This window comes from Tamandua tetradactyla, chromosome 6 (genome assembly GCF_023851605.1).
Source record: "Tamandua tetradactyla isolate mTamTet1 chromosome 6, mTamTet1.pri, whole genome shotgun sequence".
NCBI classification, from domain to species: Eukaryota; Metazoa; Chordata; class Mammalia; order Pilosa; family Myrmecophagidae; genus Tamandua; species Tamandua tetradactyla.
Window position 1 is genome coordinate 176,964,966 of NC_135332.1, and position 14,486 is coordinate 176,979,451.

Here is a 14,486-nt window from a genome sequence, read left to right on the forward strand (position 1 = left end):
AGAATGTTTCCCCTTTCAAAGGACTCCAGGAAACTAATCAAGACCCATCTTGAATGGGCAGGGTCACATCTCCATCTAATCAAAAGGACATACTACAACTGAGTGTGTCACATCTCCATGGAAACAATTCAATCAAAGTTTCCACCCTAAACAATAGTCTGCCCCACAAGATTGGATTAGGAGAAGAACTGGGCTTTTCTGGAGTACAGAAGTGTTTCACAGTAGCAGGAGGCTCAGAGAAGTTAAAGCCTTTGCTCAGGGTCACATCGCCTGAAATGTAATAAGGTGGAATTTGACCCCAGGTGTATCTTTATCAGTGCCACCTGTGGAGCTGCCACCTGTGAAGCTGGGACCTGGCATGCCCATCACCCATGATCATTCACTCAGTGCTTATCTGTTGAGCACCTGCTGGATGCCAGGCACTGTGGTCCGTAGGTCTGGCATTTTTGGTTGTCTCTCAACAGTATGCTTGGTTTTCTGTTTATAAAAGTGAATCTGTATGCTTGACTGTGTGGCTAGTGGTTGAAAAGGGGATTTGGGGTCAGGCAGACCTGGTTCTAGCCACTGCGCTGTCACTTCCTGGCTGTGGAACCTTTGCATGAGTTGCTCAAACTCTCTAAACTGTAGTCTCCTTGTCCATAAAATGCCTACTTTCTGTAAAGATAATAGGTACAAAATTCTAGACATGTACCATGGATTTGGCTCCTGGTATACTGTTACATTTTGAAACAGAAGGATTAACTGTTCATATGAGGTTGGACCCTACCTTCACCTTAGCATCAAGCTGGGTTACATTTAACTGATGGGGAATTCTGATGATTAAAAAAGAATCCAAGTAGTCTTATGTATATTTTTAAACCCTCATTTTCAATTAATCCATAAACTTGAGTTGGTTGCCATATATATGCAATCCAGTAGGTCAGGCATTGGGAATAGATGAAGGGGGCTCCGAGTCTGGTTGGGAAGGCAGGATGTATCGTGAAAAGATCAGGACCTTCATCCATTCGTTCATGTGTTCATTCACTCTGCATTCAGCAAACATGAGTTAGGCACTGTTCTGGGCCAGGCTGAATTAACAGGGCAGCATATGAGTATCTGATGGGGCAGAGACCATGGGAGTCTTAGAGTACAAAAGACGGAGAAACCAAGTAGACTTGGTGCTCAGGGAAGACTTTCTGCAGAAGACTCGGGCCAGACTTTGGAGGATGAGTAGCATTTAGATAAAGAGAGATGAGGAGAGTCTTGTCCAGAGGGGTTGCCCAGTGAGCTGGGGTACAGGCAAGGAGATACTGTGTGTTCAATATATTGACATTTACATTGGGCTTATAGAGAGTAGGTATTTTTAAAGTAATTGTGGTATGTAAGACTGAGGGCTGTGCTCGCCTCCAGCATCCACATCTCATCCCATCCAGTGTCACAGGTAGAAGGGTCTCTCCTGTGTCAAAGACAAGCCTATTTCCTGGTGCTGTGGGACTCATTGCCACCACCTGTCCTGGGCCTTGCCCCATCCTTCAGTTGTGTCTGCTTTATTGTCAGCCCTTGCCCTTGCCTGGCTCCTTGCTCTGCATGTCCAACTTTCTTAGCCTCTATCCCTTCTTAAAAGCCATAACACTGCAAATTCTTGATCTTGTGTCTTCCTTCCGGCTCCTGTGCTCTTTCTCTCTTTTTCTACCACAGACCCTACTACAGACTGATAATTCCCTCATGCCCCTGAAACTGCTGCTGACCACGCAGGTCACAAGGAGATGTCATCTTCTGTTCGCCCATAGCCTGGTTAAGGAAGTGTTTGACACTGCTGGCCACCCTCAGCTCCAGAAACTCACACTTCTCCCGACTTCTCTGACTCCTAGCTCGGCTCAGGGTGCCCTTTCCCATTCAGCTTCCTGAGCAAGTTCCTTAGATGCTGCCTGTCAGTAGGCTCTGCCTTCACCCCTGTGAGGTCCTCAGGTCTCTTTCCAGCTGAGAAATAGAAATAGGCTCAGATCCATATCTTTACCTCCTGTCTGGATTTATCTGTTTGGAGACACTGCATTTATCCCAAAGTCAACAGCTCCTTTAATATACAAGTTAGTTTTTACCTTAAATGAGCTACTTCTCTTCTATTTCCCTTCTCAGGGAAGGTCAGCTAAGCTGTAATCCTAGCCATCAGGATGAATTCCTCCTTAGCCCTCCTTCCCCTCAGCTGATTTCCCCCTCTGATTTGTTACTATCCATATCATAAGGATATTATCCTTGGTACTGAAGTTTTTTCTACCTTGTCTGTCACTGTGTTTAGGCCTACACTGTATCATTTTTTCCAGGTAATTATGTCCATCTCTTAATTGCTATCTCACCACCACGACCCCAACTGCCCAACTCTGTGTTCCCCAACTGCGCAGTTATAAGCCCTGATCATGCTTTCTTCCTTCTGGAATACTATTTTTCTCAGTCTCTTCAAATCCAACTCCACGTGTCATCTCTCCCGGCGGATTATCACTCCTCCAGGCTGTGAAAGAGTCATTTATCCCCTGCAATTAAGAAAGCCCAGGCATGCTGGAGGCGCAGTTATTGTTAATTGAATTTAGTTGATCTGAAAGACAGAAAGTGATCCAACTGATGCCCGAATGCCCATGGTCAGCAAAATAAAATTGCAACTCAGGTTTCCTGGTTCATGGGGCAAAGGGATTGCACTCTATTCCTTTCCCTCTACCTCCTTCTTTTGTTTCCAGGAGGGAAAAAGGATAAATGTTCATTGCTGGGCTCTGAAGGAAAGGTAAACATTATTTTGGAAACATATAATAAGCATTTTGCCCTATTCGGGGAGATCAGTGGAGACTTTCCTAAGCGTTGAGCGATGTGCAGATGTCAGCTAGGGAAAGGGAAGACAGGCAGCCATGCCAGGCGCAGGGAGCAGTGTGTGCAGAGCCCTGTGGCAAGAGGGCGCGTGTTAAAGCAGCACAGCTGTGGGAAAGCCAGGGTCCCGGAGTAGGGAGAGCAGGAGGGAGCCTTGGCTTGAGAAGAGGCTAGAAGGAGCCGTGGGGGCTAAACCAAGCAGAACCTGTAGGCTGCTCTAAAGAGTTTTGATTTTATTCTCACAGCAACTGGAAGCCCTTGAAAGTCTTGAGCAAAGGGGTATCATGATATGATTTGAATTTTGAAATGCGTGCTTTGGCTTGAGTGAGGAGAAGTTATTGGATGGGGGTCAGAGTCGATGTAGAGAAATCAGTTAAGAACCACCATGGTGGTCCAAGTAAAAGAGGGTGGCAGTTTGGGCTTGGGTGGTAGCAAGGAAGAGGGGGCAGATTCGCGATATCTGTAGGAGGCAAAATCAATAAGACTTTGGGTATGGACAACTGAGGAATAGGGAAGTCAAAGATAATTTCTTGGTTGGGTAATTCATTGGAAAGGAGAAAAATGAAAGCATCAGAACTAGATCTGGTGTTGAGGGAGAGAGATAGGGGAAGATCAAGAGTCCATTTGGGGTATGCTAAGTGTGAAATGCCTTTAAGGCATCCACAAAGGGGAAGTCTGAGCAGGAGATAAAAATGGATGAATTACTAGCATCTGGGTGGTATCGGAAGATGTGGGCTGGATGGAATCTCTTAGGAAGAGGTACAATGTGGAAAGGTAAAGGTGGATGGACCAATCCCTGGCGGTCACCTGCATAAGGCATAGGGAATCTGCAAAGAAGGCAGAGGACGTGGGGCCAGGGAGGCTGGCTGCTGGAAGACAGGGAGGAGAGGGTTGAAAGATGAAGGGCGCTGCCAACAGTTTTGAATGCTGCTGTGAGTTCAAACAAGGTGATTACTGAAAAATGAGTTTTGCTCGCAGTGCTCACTGGTGGCCAAAATGAAAAAGTTTTGTTGGAGTGGTGGTGCCACAGCTCAGATTGGAGCAAATTGCTTCCTGTAATCTCTTTTAAGTTTTAATGTCATATAATTCTATGATGTGGATTCACGTTAGGGTTTAGAAAAACCAATGCATGTACACATGTGCATATGTTTTTTCTGTTTTTGTGTGCATCTTTATTTAGAAGCACTGTAATGTGAAATCCAGGATGCCTTCCTTGAATTCAATGTCTTTTCTCTAATAAGAACACCACAATCCCACAGCTGCCTGATTGCTAACCATATCACATGATTTTTCAAGATGGAAAAGTTGATTTCATTTTCCTTAGGATCATATATGGGAGAATTATTTTGTTCCATGGAGCGGTAAAACCACAAGATTCTTTAGTCCATGACATTTCTGGCTACAGCTTGCTTCCTTTTCCCTCCAAGATGGACCTGTGACCCATGGAATTAGGCTGAGCTGAACAGCCACCTAGCAGTGCTGAGAGCTGAACTCTCTGTGAGACTCACATGAAGTATTAGGCAGATGTTTCTCCTAGTCTTGTGCTATGGGCAGATTTGGGATTTGGACTTAGAAAAGCATTGGCCAGAGGTGCTAACAACCAGGACCGTACCCTTTGCCTCAGCCTGGGAAGTCATTCAACTTTTCGTTGGTTCTGCTCCTCACCTCCCCTCCACCAACTGTAGACAACATTCCCCCCACCTCCACCCCGCCTCCTTACCCAACTCCCAGGTGGTTTTGTTTCCATGAAACGTTCACGAGGCCTCTGTACTTGTAACTCCAGGTGCCACGGTGCCCCCGGTGGCAAGGGGTGCTCGCTGCTGGGTGGCCCATGGCTTGGCAGCGACCAGAAGAGTCACTTTCCCTTGCTGTGCCTCGGTTTTCTCACCCGTAGAATGAGGTGCTCTTACTAGGTCAGTCATTCCTGAACCTGATTCTGCACCAGAATTTTCTGTGATCCTTTCTACAAATACTGATTCCCAAGCACACCCCGTTCTGCTCCTCACCTTCAGCCCGTCGGTTGGTGGAGCATTATTGAAACTCAGCTGTATTCTTTATGTAACCGTTCCAGGCACCCTGGTTTGGGAACCAGATTCAGTAATCTTTTAAGGTAACTTTTTAATACAGAGATGATGATGATATTGATGATGATGGTGATTTTTTGTAATTGTTTCAGTTAAAATTCATAGGCCAGCCAGCAAGAGTTATCCACTGTGGAGAAATTTTGGTGAGACACAAACTTGCAGCCCTATCTGAGTATGGATATCAGTTAGGAGAGGAAGGGAGTAAGAATGATGGGGTAGTGCCTTCTCATGCTTTTTTTCTTCTTCTTCTTTTCAGAAGAATCTCAACAGCTGTATTACTTGAAAGGATTTTTTTACCTAAATGATACATGAGTCAGTAAATTTCTAGATCTGAATAACCTTGCAAAAGTGGCATAACTTATATGAAACTCAGTTTCATCTGTAAAATGGGAACAATAATCTCTAACAATTTCAAGTTATTAGAAATAAGGGAATAAAGACTTAAGGCACTTAGTATAGTGGCTGGCACATCACAGACATGGAAAACATTTGAGTTGCCTTAATTTCTCCACTAAAATTAGTACCAAGATCAGTTATTCAGTTACCATGAGGACTGGGTCTTCCTGATATTAATTAAAGTCATAACTTTAGGGCAGCATTTTAAAATTCAGAGTTGGAACATATATTCAAGATAAGATAGTCCCATGCTTCCAATAGTCATAGATTTCCCTCCATTCATCCCAGACGTATGGGGATGAGGCACAAAGCCTCTTCTTGGATACCTCCAGAGACAAGGAGCTCGCTTCCTAACAGGGCAGCTTGTGCTATTGTTGCCCAGCTCTTAGTTAAAAAAAAAAAGTACCTTACTTTGAATCTAAATACTCTTTCCAAAGTCTCTTAGAGGTGAGTCTTGAAAAAGCTCACTGTACTCACTGTACTGGGTGGGGATAGAAAATGGGGACTGAGGATTCTGGCAGTAGCTTGCACAGTGGGATTAGGGAAGGAGAAGCTCTAAAGGAGGATGGAAGGGCTGGCAGCATGGTGGTGGTGCTCCCCTTGGGAGTTCACCAGAAAAACAACTGCAACCCATCAGGTAAGGGTGACCCAACCAAACAGCAGACTCCTAGGTCCCTGTGACCTCTGCGGAATTGCTACCTGTCCCGATCCTACCATGTCCTCGCAGTACAGAGGTGGGTCACTGAGGGTCCCTAATTGCTCCCATCAAGTCAACCTCTCCTCCCTCTCATCACGCTGCAGGTCCCATCATCTGTGGGTTGCTGAGTTCCCCCGACATCTTGCTCTGCCACACCGGAGACTGGAGGGCTGCCACTGAGGTCCCGGCCAACACCACCTGCCCAGGTGTGATGTACGACCCGGGCAGCCGCCAGCTGACGTTGCGTCTTGGAGGCCAGGAGTTCATCATGAGTGAGTCTCCTGCCTACAGTCCTTCAAACTGGCATCTCCAAGGGGAATTTATACTTTCAGAAGGAAAATAAAATGAATGATGAGGCCTGAAGACAGCCTCAGTGTTCACGGAGGTGCAGGTTCAGCTTGCAGGCCTTAGCACGGTGCTTTGCGGGAGGCCTATTGTCATCTTTCTCCCCATTTTACAGCTGAAGAAACTGAGGCACAGAGCCATTAAGTAACTTTCCCAAGGTCTCGGAGGGCTGGAACTGTGGCTCTGATGTCACGTTCTGAACCACCCCTATAAATTGACCCCACAGATGACACAGGCAAAGGACTTCAAGTGCCTGACACATGGCAAGCATTAATGCTAGATGATATTATTACCTTTATTGTTTGTAATTTTGTCATCGTTGTTTTAGCATTTCAACGACTAAATTGTGTCATTAATATCTGGATTCAAACATCGAGCACAAAACCTGGCATAATAATCTCTGAGTGCATATTTACCAGGATATGGAAAAAAATATTGCAGAGTTTGGTGGAATTCCATGAGGCTTAAATGAAGATCTTTTGGGGTAAATAAAATCAAATAGCTTATTTATATCACGAGTAGTAAACATATGGTAATCATTACTCCAAGAGGTAGCCCAGGGTGAGAAAAATGCATTTCAAGAAGGATGTGAGATATATTCATGGGCGATAAATCCAGAGTGAATTGCTTAATGCTTAACCCAGAGCATGTGCTTGATATGTACCCAAGAAATGAAGAATGTGCCCTTGTCTGGCCTTTCTGAGAAGGAGTGCTTACCCAGTGATTTTTTTTTATTAGAGAAGTAGGCTTATAGAAAAATCAGGCAGAAAATACAAAGTTCTTATAGAATCCCCCTGCCCCAGGTTTGTCTATGAATAGCATTTTGTATTAGCGAGTTACCTTTATTAAAATTGATGAAAGAATATTATTATAATTGTACTATTAACTATAGTCTATATCTTACTTTAGGGTTCATTTTTTGTATTAGACAGTACTATGGGGTTTTTTTAATAAAAAAATTATTCTAGTAACGTGTATACAACCTAAAATTTCTCCTTTTAACAACATTCAAATATATAATTCAGTAATGCTAATTGCATTCACAGTGTATGCCACCCTCCCTGCCACCTTCCCAGAGCTTTTCTATCACCCCAAAAAGAAGCTCTGTGTAACCAGGAATTAACTTCCCTTTCCCTAGTCCCACTCTGCTCCTGGTCACTTGTACTCTGGTTTCTGGTTCTATGAACTTGCTTGTTCTAATTATGTCATTTTAGTGAGATCATTACAATATGTGTCCTTTTGTGTCTGACTTATTTCACCCAACATGATGTCTGCAAGGTCCATCCATGTTGTCACATGTATCAGAACGTCATTCCATTTTATGGCTGATCAATTCCATTGTATGTATATACCACATTTTGTTATTCATTCATCCATAGATATATACTTGGGTTGCCTCCATCTTTTGATAATTGTGAACAATGCTGCTATGAGTATCAGTGTGCAAATATTCATTCGAGTCCTGCTTTCAGTTCTTTGGGGTATATATCTAGAAGTGGGATTGCTGGGTCCTATGGTAGTTTTATACTTCACTTTCTGAAGAACTGCTGAACTGTTTTCCACAATGGCTGCACCATTTTACATTCCCATCAGCAATGAATGAATACTGTCATTTCTCTGTGTCCCCTCTAACATTTGCAGTTTTCTGTTCGTTTTTAATGGTAGCCATTCTAGTGGGTGTGGAGTGGCATCTTATTGTGGTTTTGATTTGTGTTTGCCTAATAGCTAATGACATTGAGCATGTTTTCATGTATTTTTCTGACCATTTGTATAACTTCTTTGGAGAAATGTCTATTCAAGTCTTTTTCCTATTTTAAATTTGGGTTCTTTTTTATGACTTTTTGTCATTGAGTTGTAGAATTTCTTCATATATTCTGGTTATTAAATCCTTATTGGATATGTGGTTTCGAATATTTTCTCCCAGTGTGTAGGTTGTCTTTTTACTTTCATAATGAGGACTTTTGATGCACAAAAGTTTTTAATTTTGATCAGATCACATTTATCTATTTTTTTCTTTCAATGCTTGTGCTTTGAGTGTAAAGTCTAAGAAACCATTAAGTAACACAATTTCCTGAAGATTTTCTCTGATTTCTTCTAGGAGTTTTGTGGTTTTGGCAATGTTGGTCTTTTATCCATTTTGAGTTGACTTGTCCATAGTGCGAAGTAGAGACCCACCTTCATTTGTCTGCATGTAGACAGCCAGTTCTCCCAGCACCGTTTGCTGAAGAGGCTATTCTTTCCCAGTTGGGTGTGTTGGCACCCTTACTGAAAATCAGTTTTCTATAAACGTGATTATTCTATTGATCTATATGTCTGTCCTTTTGATTACTGCGGCTTTCCAGTAAGTTTTAAAATAGGTAAGTGTGAGTCCTCCAACTTCACCCTCTTTTTCATGATGACTTTGGCTATTCAGGCCTTACCTTCCACTTAAATTTGTTGACTAGCTTTTCCATTTCTACAAAGAAGGCTGTGGGGATTTTTATTCGGAATGTGTTGGATCTGTGAATTCCTTTGGGTAGACTTGACATCTTAACCATATTTGGTCTTCAAGCCATGAACGCAGAATTTTCTCCCATTTATGTTTTTAGGTCTTTGATTTCTTCTGGGTACACTTCATAGTTTTCTGTGTTGAAGTCCTTTGCAACTTTGTTTAAATTTATTCATAGATATTTGATTCCTTTAGCTACTATTGTGAATGGACTTTTTTCTTGATTCCCTCTTCAGATTGTTCACTGCCAGGTGATAGAAACACTGCTGGTTTTTCGCATGTTGACCTTGGACCTCACCACTTTGCTGAGTTCATGTATTAGCTCCGGTAGCTGTGTTGTGGCTTACTAACTGACGTCTGAGGTCTGTTTTTCACTGTTCCGTGTGTGGGCATGCACATGTGTGTGTTTATTTTGGGGTGAGGGCAAGGCTGTAAGTAGGGTGCCCCATGATGTGATTTTGGGTGTCCTGACCTAGATTCATGGGGTTCTGTTCCGAGCTGCAGGTCGCTTATGCAGATTGACTGGGCGTTCACCTCAAATCTGGAACTCAAGGCACAGAACCTTCCTTTCCAGAATAGGGCTCCATGTACAATCATCTCCTGGGAAAAGAAACACAGGGGGATAAATTCACACTAAAATGAGAATAGCTGATAGATAACTTTTCCTAAGGGCACATTGACATAGACAAAGAGAAGTGAGGATTCCAGGGCGCTAACCAACTTCAGGTCATAGAATGATTAAAAGAGCATAGGGAGGGACAATAAAGACAAACTTCTAAAGTTGGTTGAGAGTCAGTTTCTTTCATCGCATTTACCAATTAGTTAGATACGCCTTAAAATATAGACTCTGGAATCAGACCTCAGTGTTCAAATCCCAGTGTGAATGCTTACTCGTGTGTGACTTTCCTGGGCCTTAGCCTTCCCAATTATAAAATGAGGTTAATGACGACTTCTGTCTCCTAGGGAGGTTGGGCAGATTAAAGGAGAAATGCACACGGAGCACATGGAGTGGTAATACTAGATGTAAGATTTAAAATACCTGGACTTCTGTCCATCCCCAGCTCTGTGACCTTGTCCGAAGCAGTTCATTACCCTGAGCCTCAGGGATCAATGAGGCACACTTTTAAACATTGCAGGATGGAGTGCTAGTGTGTTCTGCCTGCTGCAGTATAAGGCATTGTTTTCTGAACCCCGAGTCCCTGGACCCCTAACTGTGCATCCAACAGAGGCGCTCAGCAGGACTTCTAGATCCTGGCCTCCTGCTCTCATTGATCAGCTTGCCCAGTATTATGAAGGTCTGGCAAGGTGGTCCAGTTAATGGAGAATTAGCCTTTACTTATAAAGCATCAGTGAATTGATTTCCAGTTGCAGGAAATTACAACATAATGGAATATGTTAAAGTACTTTCCCATCTGTCAGCTTATTTGATCCTTTTGGCAATCTGGTGAGGCAGGAAATTGTATTACCCCAATTTTACCCACGAGATTGAAGTTCAGAGATATGACCGGGCATACTCCAAGAAACTATCTTTACTGTCCTCTATCTGGAGCTCTAACTTTAAGCTTTGGAGGCCAGGGCTACCAGTGGAAGTGTTCTACTTCACCCCAAGTTATCCCTTTCTGCTGCAAGGGTCCAGCATATAATTTACTGGAAGCAGAAATACTTCAGGGTTATGCTTGTCATTATACCAGCAAATAAAAGAGTCTCCAGTAATTGAGAATTTCATTCCTCAGACATCTCACTGGGGCCTCCTATATTTCTGACATTGGGTAATTAGTGTCAGCTAATAGCATCTTCTACTTCAAAAACGTTAAAGGGCTGGTGTTTTGGTGGGAAGGGGACCAAAGATCCAGGAAAAATGTGGGGTCATGTGAGTTGTAAGAAGCTCACAGCATGGGCAGCTGTAGAGAAGGTCCATGAGTTGTGTGGCAAGTCCCTCATCCAGAAGGCCTGCTGCCCTTATCCGGTCCCTCATTTTCTGAGAACCTGCTGCTGTCAGGCACCAGGCCAGGTAGTGCAGCACAGGGTAGGTTAGAGAAGCTTTTGCTCTCCGGGGGATCCCTGGCTGGGGTAGGGGGTGGGGGGTGGGGGGCAGTGCTACTGATGTGAAAGTTATTAAAGGATGCTGGGCCCCATTTGCCCATCTTAGAGACTGACAAAGGGTTGTAGGGACAAAAAAATGTCCTTTTAGCACTTCTCTCCTCATTTGTCTTACACCAGCCAAGCTCCATCCAGGATGACCTGGAAGCTAGGTCTGGCTTCTAGTGCCAGCAGCCCAAACCAACCAAATAACCCCTAAAGCACCTAGAGGCCATTCTATGCAATTTAAAAGACAGTGCCTTTTGCTGTGAGTTTCCCTGGCCTGTCCTCAGGTACAAGTGATGGCTGGAAATACCAGATTTCTGCTTGATTTCTGCACCTGGGCTGACGTGTGTTTTCCAGAGACAAATCCACCCAGCACCTGCATCGCCTTCTTTTGATGGGCTTCTCTAGTTGTTGTCAACTATTTGGTTTTGGCTGGACTGACCTTCATATTTCTAAGAAAAAGGGCTTAGATAGCTCTGGGACTGCTTATGGCTTTTTGTTGACAGTGTTTTGAAAGGCAAATGAGTGAAAACAGGCAGATTAAATGTCCTCTAATATCCATAGAAACTAAAAATTTGATGGGGAAAAAAGCCTTGGCAGAAATATTCCTGGGTTCATTCTGATTCCAAAAGGCTTAAAATTCTTGAGCAATTGTGTAGCTCTGCCTGGAGCCTGGGGTTGAATCAGTGGTGACCACCATCGTGGGGCAGGAAGCTCACTCTGTACCCATCCGACTCCTTGTGACCTGATGTGTCTAGGTCCGATGCCTGATGAGTATCTAAATACTCTAAATGGCCCATGAAAAACGACCTTATTAGCAACTTACAATAGCCATTACTGACTGTGTCCTTCCTGCATGCTTTCCACTATGTCTTATGTCTTTGTGTGTTCTCCCCGTAGCAGATCCTGAGACATGGATTCGGGTGTGTTATTTATTTAGGAATCCAAGGGATTTCAGTGGAGACATGGGGCAAAGGGGACAAGAGGAGAAGGCACCCTTGGTAGGTGACTGGAATTTAATCCTAGGAGGAAACTCCGAGAATCAGTGCCCAACACACACTTCAGAATTACCCCACCAGAGGGGCAAAGGAACTGAGGTATCTATAGACCAATTCTCAAGATTCTTTGGTTGATGACAGCTGGAAGGGTTACTGACTCCTCGGACATCTGGCCTGCTACTTTGCAAGCAGTGCATGACTTTTTGCAGTTCCCAGAAAAAGAGCATCAGACACACAGGGAGGTGCTGACAATTAGAGGCTTGAAAGGGGAGGATGGACAGTGGCTGCTTCATTTTGCATCTGTTATCCCAATTCATCCCCTCTAAGATCTGGAAGTAAATGGTATTTTCCCAGTTTGCTGAGGAGGAGGCTGAGATTTGGAAAGGTTAAGTAACTTGCTTGAGGTTTTCCAGCTCGTAAGTGGCACAGCTCAGGTTTCATTTATTCCACAATCGTTCATGCAGCTCTGACTTGGTGCGGGGTGGTGGTCAGGTACAATGTGAAGCCCTGCACATTGGCAGGCAAGCTCACTGTCCAGAGTGGGAGGGAGGGCAGCAGGCATGAGTGCCGTGGGGTTGGCACAGCCGACCAGCCCCCAGCCCCTGTGCCCATCCCATAGCCCCTGTGTGCAGGTGCTGACTTGGAGGAATCTGGGTCAGCTGACTTTGATGAGAAGGTGAGCCGACCAGGCCGCGGTCCCTGAGGCTGGGACCCTGGCACCATCTGATGGGCTGGACCTCGGAGACTGTCCTTGTGTCATGTTTCCCGTCCATGGGGGTGGGCCTGGGCTGACCAGAAGGAGTGGCTTTTCTGAGACTTTAGGAGTTCTAGAAGGACAATCACCTCTCATAAGCAGAATAGCTGTTTTGGACCAGTTTGGTCACTGCGGAAGGCGGGGCCCTCTCCGTGGTGGCAGTCTCTGATGAGAGCAGCTGTCTCCTGCCACACCCCGCTGCAGTGTGCAGTGCAGGCATGTCTCAGATTGAATCCTGCCACACATACAAGCAGGTATTAGCAAACCACCACAGGAGCAGTTGCAGTGCCTGTTCTTGGTGAAGCCTAGTTCTCTGTTCTTTTAGGTGTTTGTATGCATCTGGTTTGAAGTGTTCATTTGAGAGCCATACAGTGAATATTCTCACAGCAGAACTCGCTCACCTTCTCATCAAAGTCAGCTGACCCAGATTCCTCCAAGTCAGTGCCTAGACACAGGGGCTATGGGATGGAGCCCAGGGCATAGGGGCTGGGGGCTGGGTGATGGAGCCCAGGGACTGGGGGCTGTGGGATGGAGCCCAGGGACTGGGGGCTGTGGGATGGAGCCTAGGGCCCAGGGGCTGGGGGCTGGGGAATGGAGCCCAGGGCCCAGGGGCTGGGGACTGTGGGATGGAGCCCAGGGCACAGGGGCTGGGGGCTGGGGAATGGAGCCCAGGGCCCAGGGGCTGGGGACTGTGGGATGGAGCCCAGGGCACAGGGGCTGGGGGCTGGGGAATGGAGCCCAGGGCCCAGGGGCTGGGGACTGTGGGATGGAGCCCAGGGCACAGGGGCTGGGGGCTGGGGAATGGAGCCCAGGGCCCAGGGACTGGGGGCTGTGGGATGGAGCTCAGGGCCCAGGGGCTGGGGGCTGTGGGATGGAGCCCAGGGACCGGGGGCTGTGGGATGGAGCCCAGGGACCGGGGGCTGTGGGATGGAGCCCAGGGCCCAGGGGCTGTGGGATGGGAGTGCTGCACCAGCTTTTCTAACCAATGAACCTGCTTTATGCACTTATAATGCCACCCTTAATTGTACACATCTGGTAATGCACCTGCCTTATGCGTTTACAGTTCCACCCTTAAGTATACTTGTCTGGCATTCACTAGCTGATTTGCAGAACCCCTGGCACTGGGGTATAGATAGCCCCACTTGGGAGGGCCTGGGTTTCTGGGCTGCAGCGGGTGGATGTTCCCTGAGGTCTCCTGGGCACAGGCTTAGGGTCCCGACCAGCCTGAGGGCATCCTAAAGTAAATTAAGACCACATCTCACCCTTAAATACTGAAGAACCCAGCTTCCTGCCAAACCTCAGATGTTCTAAATAGTTGCTGTCCTGCAGCCTGGGTTCTGGGGAGTGCTGCTGTGCGTCAGGTGTGCTGTGTGACCCCGTGTCCCAGCCCAGCTGCCAGGGGAGGAGCTGGCTGCACAGGGGTCACCACCTTATACCTTAAAGCGTTGTCCGCCAGGGAAGAGGAGGGCGCCCATGGGGTGGGCCTCAGTCGCCGTGCACCTCTCACAATATTGTCCCAGGGAAGCGGCAGGGACGTGGTGGGGGAGAGGGAATGAAGGTTCGAAGTGTGTCTTAGGGAAATGAAATTGGTGACCTGCCTTCTTAGGCTTGGGAAGATAAGGCCCTGTGTCTTTGATTGCTTTCCTTTCCCTCATTCATTCTTCCTTGCATTCATGTGCGGACTGAACCCCAGTTCTGTGCCAGGGATATGCTAGGGGTGGGCAGTAAAAAGAGGGATGCAGCCTAGTCCCCAGCCTCAGTGAGCTCATGCTTCGCCACAGGGCAGGACGATTAGAATCAGGTCTTG

The 14,486-nt window shown here is 46.0% G+C and overlaps 1 protein-coding gene across 1 annotated transcript in view; it reads left to right on the forward strand.

The window, feature by feature from the left end:
• Nucleotides 1-14,486, forward strand: part of TG (thyroglobulin) — a 234,772-nt gene that overhangs the window by 66,581 nt on the left and 153,705 nt on the right. Inside the window, exon 27 of the mRNA XM_077167733.1 lies at nt 6,114-6,281. Coding sequence (XP_077023848.1) covers nt 6,114-6,281 — 168 coding nt within the window. The remainder of the gene's footprint in view (nt 1-6,113; nt 6,282-14,486) is intronic.